Source organism: Atta cephalotes (genome assembly GCF_000143395.1).
Source record: "Atta cephalotes unplaced genomic scaffold scaffold00002, whole genome shotgun sequence".
Lineage (NCBI taxonomy): Eukaryota > Metazoa > Arthropoda > Insecta > Hymenoptera > Formicidae > Atta > Atta cephalotes.
Window position 1 is genome coordinate 97,014 of NW_012130066.1, and position 7,058 is coordinate 104,071.

Sequence of the window (7,058 nt, forward strand, 5' to 3'; positions counted from 1 at the left end):
ATATATATCTCTCTCTCTCTTCTTCTTCTCTCTCTCTCTCTCTCTCTCTCTCTCTCTCTCTCTCTCTCTTATAATTTTCGTAGTTATTCATCTATTATATCATTTTATGTTGATAATAAAAATATGAAAATGTTGAGTCAGTCAATAATTAGTATAAACACATATTCTTATAAAATTTATATAATAGATTATGGATAAAACTAATAACGAATGAGCATTATATTTACAAATTGTTCGCACATACTAATGTATAATCGTTAAATATTAATAAATATATTTTATACATAATAATTAAAAATAGTGTACATATACATCAAATGAAAAGGCCTAACAAAAATATTAATCCAATAATTAAAACAGTGAGTCAAATTAATCTTTAAGAAGCAAATGCGATCAGAGTCAAAATATTCGAACTTGTTTAGTCAGAAACCTCTTGTTATATGATAACGTGTGAGCGACATTCAGATGTTTTGTAATAAACTGTTGAAAACGGGAGGAGATATGAAAGTAGATATGAGAATAAAAATATGGATAGGAATGATGGAAGTAAGAAAGGAAAAAAGAAGACTAAAAAGGAGAAAAGAGGTTGCAAGATCTGAAGATAAGAATTAGAAAATGATTCCGTATTATTTTGTTTGTTCAATCCTAATTTCTATTTTTTTTTATGTGAATTTCCATTCAGAGATTAATTATTATTTATAAGACTAATATGTTTATTATAAGAATAAGTTCTTTATCTAAGCTCTTTCCAATTGAAATTATGACGTCTTTCCAATTGAAATTATAATTGTAATTGATATGATGATCAGTAATCACCGATGAAGAATCAATTTTTTTCTTAATGTCTGAAATGTGTTCATTTAATTTTGTTTTTAATTTTCTTTTGGTTTGTCCTACATAACTAGCTTCACAGTCTTCACAAGAAATTTTGTAGACAACATTGTGATTAGCTAAAGGATCTAATTTATCTATCTAATTTATCCTTTTCTCTAGTTATAAGGCTTTTTAATGTATTCGGGATGGAATATATTAGTTTGCAATTACATTTATAGGCTATAAGCAAAAAATTTTCAGAGATAGATTTTATGTATGGAATTGTGAAAAATTTTTCTTTGATATGGATATTATGTTTTGTATTATTGTTACGTATGCGGTGTTTTAATCTTTTTTTTATTGTTGAAAAAATGAAGGAAAGAGGATAGGTATTATTGAAAAAGATATGAAGCCTCAAAACTTTCTTTTGAAAATCAGGATGATTTAATTTAATTATTTTATTAATTACAAAACCAAAGATAATGCCTCTCTTATGACTCAGAGATTGGTATGAGTAAAAATTAAAAAACCTGAACAAATAACTTTTCTGATATCTATCAAAAATGATCTTACGAATGTCAATCATAATCATAGTGTCCAAAAAATTTAATCTGCCATCAGTATCGATCTCCATAATAAATTGTAGTTTGACATGTAAAGAGTTAAAGATTTCTAGTATTTTATTAATCTATCGACTGGAGCTGCTAAAACGATGTCATACCAGAAGTAGAATAATAATTTTATTCTATTTCATTTTCATTCTTATCGTTTTAAAATATTGGGCGCATTATCGAATGTCGAGAATTGAAACTTAACTCGAAATCGATCTATTTTTATTTACGTAAATGCGATAACTAAGTGCTCCTTATGCTCGTTTTCACCAATAGTTCTAAAGATTAGAAAAAGACGAAGAGTAAGTTGAACCGAGATTAAAATTAGTTTACATTGGTGGAAATGGGCATTAGTTTTTCTTCCTGAATGCACCCAATATTTTAAAACGATGAGAATGAAATGATACGAGCGTTAATTAAGTGCGTTAATTAAGTGGAACGCGCCCATAGTCATCAAATTTTGCTTCTGCATTTGATGAATTTATATCTATTATGACTATTAAATAATTGTAACATAAAATTAGATTGTTTTTATTAACTGCATTGCATAAAAAAATAGATAAATAAATTTTTTTAACTTCCAAATTAACAATGATAAAAAAATCATTATTGGTTAGATTATAAAATATATAATTGATCTTTAAAATCTGTTTCCTTCTCTCATTGATAATGTTTGAAATATTTCCCATATTTGTCCATTTTAAATTCAATAAAACACAGTTTTTATCCGAAAAAATAACAATAATCAAGCGAATTTAAAAAAATGTTATAAACATGAATTACGCATATCTACACCTAACTGAGTCGAGAATCTGATAGATATAGACTAGTACTGAAAATCTACAGTACATATAACGCGAATTATAAATTTTCACTACTGGCAGTGTATATTGGAACTTGACCTATATGTATATAATAGATATATTGTGTATATGTGCAAAATAATTGGAGCAACCATTTTTTAGTTCGTAAATCAAGCATGAAGTATGAGGATTATTGTAGAAAAGTAATCATTTTTGGAAAAAAGAACCCTAAGCATCGGACTCACTAAGTAACCCAAAGTAGCCACATCGGATTCTCTGAGTAGCCCAATCGACTATCAGTACAGACAATCACAAAAATTTAGTAACCACTTAGCAAACCACTTGCAAAGTAGCCCAATCGGCTACAAGTAGCCTAATTTAGCAATACTGCGACTCCCCCTCCCCCCGTTCGCTCTACTCGATCGGTACGCTATGCATCGTCACTATGACTTACCGCTATTTGATCCGTTACAATATGTATGTATAACAATTGAAACATAATATTTATATTTTGAAAGGTTTATTATAAAAAAAAAATTCTAAATAAAAAGAAAGAAAGGATTAAAAAAATTATTAACATGAACTATATTAAAAATTATAAAATTTATATTATAAATTTTATGTTTATTAATTGTTAAAAATTATACTTTAAAATTTTATGATACATATAAAGAAATCCATAAGGAAAAATAAGTTATGAAGTATAAATTTTTTAAAGAAATATTTTTTTAAATCAATACATTACACTTATTTGTAAAAGTAGCATTTGCTAGACATTTATCAAAAATTTTAAAATTGTTTTTCTTATCGTTTTAGCTTTTTCAATAAAAATAAAACTTCAAAATGGAGTTTGAGGATTGTGTTAAAAAAATATCGAATAATAAGACATTATTGCAGAATTATATATCTTAATTACGCTTAATTTTAAAAAACTCTTAAGTTGCGTAATACCTGATACCTACCATACCGGTGTAGATGTAACGAATAAATTGGCGAAATGTTTCTGGATGCGCGTGCGGCATTCGTACCGGTGTCGGATTACCTGCTGTACCGAGCCTCTTGGCAGCCGTGAAGTTCTTGCATCTGCGAAATAATTTTTGACAACGTGTCTGTTGAAACGACATATCGCATTGAGTTTCGAATAATCTATTTTAACGTATTTTCTCAGAACAAATAAACGCATCTGTCCATCACTGTTATTACTTTTCACGCGACGCTTCGCGTAACAAAAGAGCTTAATTGACTTCGTCATGAAACTGTCGAGACACACGAAATTGAGGTACAGCGTGATAGAATTGTGCTTTTCCTCTATCCTTAGAAATTAATGACAACCTTCAGAAACAGCCCCTCTGTTGTAGTTAGAACCAAGATTGGGAACAAGATAGTAGAGAATATATAAATCAAGAGAAAATCCTCCCATGTTATTCATTAACTGTTCGATCTAAATCCTTTGAATAGCGACAAATATCATTTTCAATAATAGATTGTGTGAAATTGAGTCGCATATAACAGAATTCGAGTTCAAATATTAATATCACATTTGTATAAAATTATAATACAATAAGTCGTTTATATTTGTTATTCTAATTGATAATATTGTAAAATAAATATAAGATCAATAACTATAAGATCAAATTGAAATTAAAATAAAAGCGAAACGAGAACTGACCCAGGTATAATTATAGTAAATAAAACTCGAATAAATGTTGTGCCTAGAAAAATACAATCCGACATCTTAATAGTATCCTACTTGATATGTCGAACTGAAATTGGATTTAAGTGGAGGATTTTCTAGTAACGAGAAAGAATGAGGAGCAAAGTTACAAGTGCTAGTCGACAGAGGAGCGTAAATTGATTCGTTTTTCAATCGGCTCAGACAGGCTTTGTTTTTATTATGCGTAGTCTTAACAACGTTAATTAGTTTTGCCAGACAATTCTTTAGAAAGAAAAAGAAACCAATGATAATTTATGCTTTTAATATAACGACGTTTGGAAGTTAAATCCATTAATAGTCCTTATATTATTCTCTTCGCCTGTTATCCTGTGAATACTCATCACAAGCATTTTCTTTATAAAATTTGCCTCTCTTTGGCAGTAATTTTTCTTTTCACAAAAAGTGCACTTTACAAGATTATCGATTCGCATTGATTTCAGATTTATCTTTTAATTTTTTAATTTACGTTTTATTTTACGAATTTGTATTTATAATTTTATATTTTTCCATGATAAAAAACATAACAAGCCTGATTATTATGAAATACCATGAGAGTTTAGTTGACATATGATTCAATATATTGTATATACTCACTATATGGTAATTGATATCATCTTAATGCATAAGAAAAATTGTTTACTGATTCTATTACATAACAATTAATTACAAACACATTTTTTATTTGATTATTCCATAATACAATGAAGTTTTTTTTTATCTATACGTATATAAATATCTAATAAACGTATCTAATAACGTAAGAAATATTGTATAATAATTTAAAAGCTACTAGTTTTAAAAGAATTTTCCAGCCAGAAATGATTACTCGAATCGATATCAATTGATTGGAAAGCACAACATTCTATTAATATAAAAAAAATAATGACAGTTTCAGCAGCATTTTTCATATGAAAAAACAAAATATAAAAATATGATATGCTAACTTCACAAATCTAGCACGACAATTTTTCTCTAAAGTATCTACAAAAAAATTTAGGAGTCACTGCAATAGTTCATGAAAAAGTAAATAAAAAAGTTATTTGTAAATTTTATTTGAAGCAGTAATTTTTGTAATAATAAAGTTTTAAATATGGCCAATTACGGACTATGTTTAGATAATCACATATCTATAAATGGCTCGTATGATAGTATTAGTGAACGATAAGTAGCGAACGATATGATAAGCGCTCACTTTAGCGTGCTTTCATTAATACTTACAAGTGAGTATCTAAACCTAGTCTGTAATTGGTCGTTTAAACTCTTATATCTCAGAAACTCTATTGCTTAAAATAAATATTTAACAAATAATTTTTTACTTAATTTTTTTAAAACTTTCTTGCTATAATATTTTGAGACACGCGAATCTTGATACTCTGTATAATATACTTCTACAATTGTATATATATATAGATATATATATATATATTGAGCTTTTGCATTAATTATATATGTATTTATTTGACTAAAGATAATATAAATTTTATAGAAATATTTACAATTGTTGAATTAACATAAAAATAATTACAATGAAGTAAAAAAATGAAAAAATATCAACCACACTTATAGGAATAAAAATTAATTTTTACTAAAACTGGCATTTTTTTTAACAGCAATCAAATATTTTGCTTATAAAATATTTTGTTAAAAAAAATTTTATTGCTTCTGCTCAATACATTTTTCAATTTTATAAATAACAAAAATATTTATGTTTATACCAATTAAACTGTTTAGTTGATAAACAAATATTTTTTATTATTTATAAAAGTGAAAATTTAGTATTGAGCAGAAATAACTAATTTTTTGTTGTATAAACAAATTTTGTTATTAAAAATATCTCAATTATATAGCTTTGATGAAGACACATTATTTTATTCCTAGTGCAATATTTGATATTGATTTTTGACATATGTCGAGTAATCATTTTTGGCTGGGTTTAACATATCAGAATTCTAAAGTGCCTAGTGATGCGTAAAGTACATCAATGTTTTTCATCGAATCAAAAAGAACTATGTCAAAAGGCATGTAGGCAGAACAGTCTTTGAAGTGTAGCGTGAACTGATGCTAGAGAAGTATACAAAATATATGAAACGTCTAGGTCGCGTGAGAAAACCGGAGATAAAGTGGATGAAAAGCACGAAAATACAGTCGAGCGCACCGGTCTCGGTTAAGCTGAGCGTTTTCGACGAACGTGGTAAAAGTTTTCGAGCTCTCGACGCAAAACGTGAAATGTTGACGGTACATATGAAATCAAGGAAGGGTGAAATGATGTTTATCCAAATAAGTTTTGTAAACCATGGTTTTACACCAGAAAATATCACGTAGGAAAATTTGACACATTCTTATGTCAAGATTATAAAATATTATGTTTTAACATTTAACAAATCAACTATTTTAAATGGATTATACATTGTCGCAATTTATGAAACATATTTTATATGTAATAGTAAATGATTATAAATCATGTTTACTTTAGTTTTAATCACAATTATTGAAATTATTGTAATGTAATTCATTAAGAGCGATTATATGCTAATTTTTATAAATCTCTATATTCAAACAAATTGAAAATAATAAATTGTTTTCGAAATTGCAACGCATTGCAAGAATTTGCGTTTAATATCATATAATATTTTAAGCATCCTCTTTTTGTATATTTCTGCATTATCTGTAATTGTCATTCAGCTTTTTAGCTCCATTTACAATTGTTAATTGCCTTACCCTCCGGAAATCTATAATATCAAAATAAAGATTACCCGAGGCCTATTGGGAAGAACGCGGGATATTAATATTACGCGTGCTCTTTGAAAATTTTATTTCCATCTTTTCAAAGTCTATTCATCTTGGACAGGCGAATCTTCGAATATCTCTTTATCACGATTTTCAATGTGATTTTCAAAGAGCGTCGTAAAGAGTTTGAGCGCGCAGTAGCATGCATTGTCCATTCATTTCGACCGTGGACATCTGTCACTAGCACGCGTAACTTAATTTTCCCAGGTTCATATTAGCGAGCAGCCGAATCTAGAAAGAAAGGAGAGAGGAGAGAGAGAGAGAGAGAGAGAGAGAGAGAGAGAGAACGGAAGAGGAGGAGAGGAGAGAATAATACGTAAGGGTAGGAGA

At 28.0% G+C, this 7,058-nt stretch overlaps 1 protein-coding gene across 1 annotated transcript in view; it reads right to left on the reverse strand.

Annotated features, from left to right (window-relative positions):
• The window catches only part of LOC105622454, a 16,760-nt gene that overhangs the window by 7,615 nt on the left and 2,087 nt on the right, over positions 1-7,058 (reverse strand). The window contains exon 2 of the mRNA XM_012203876.1: positions 3,179-3,310. Coding sequence (XP_012059266.1) covers positions 3,179-3,310 — 132 coding nt within the window. The remainder of the gene's footprint in view (positions 1-3,178; positions 3,311-7,058) is intronic.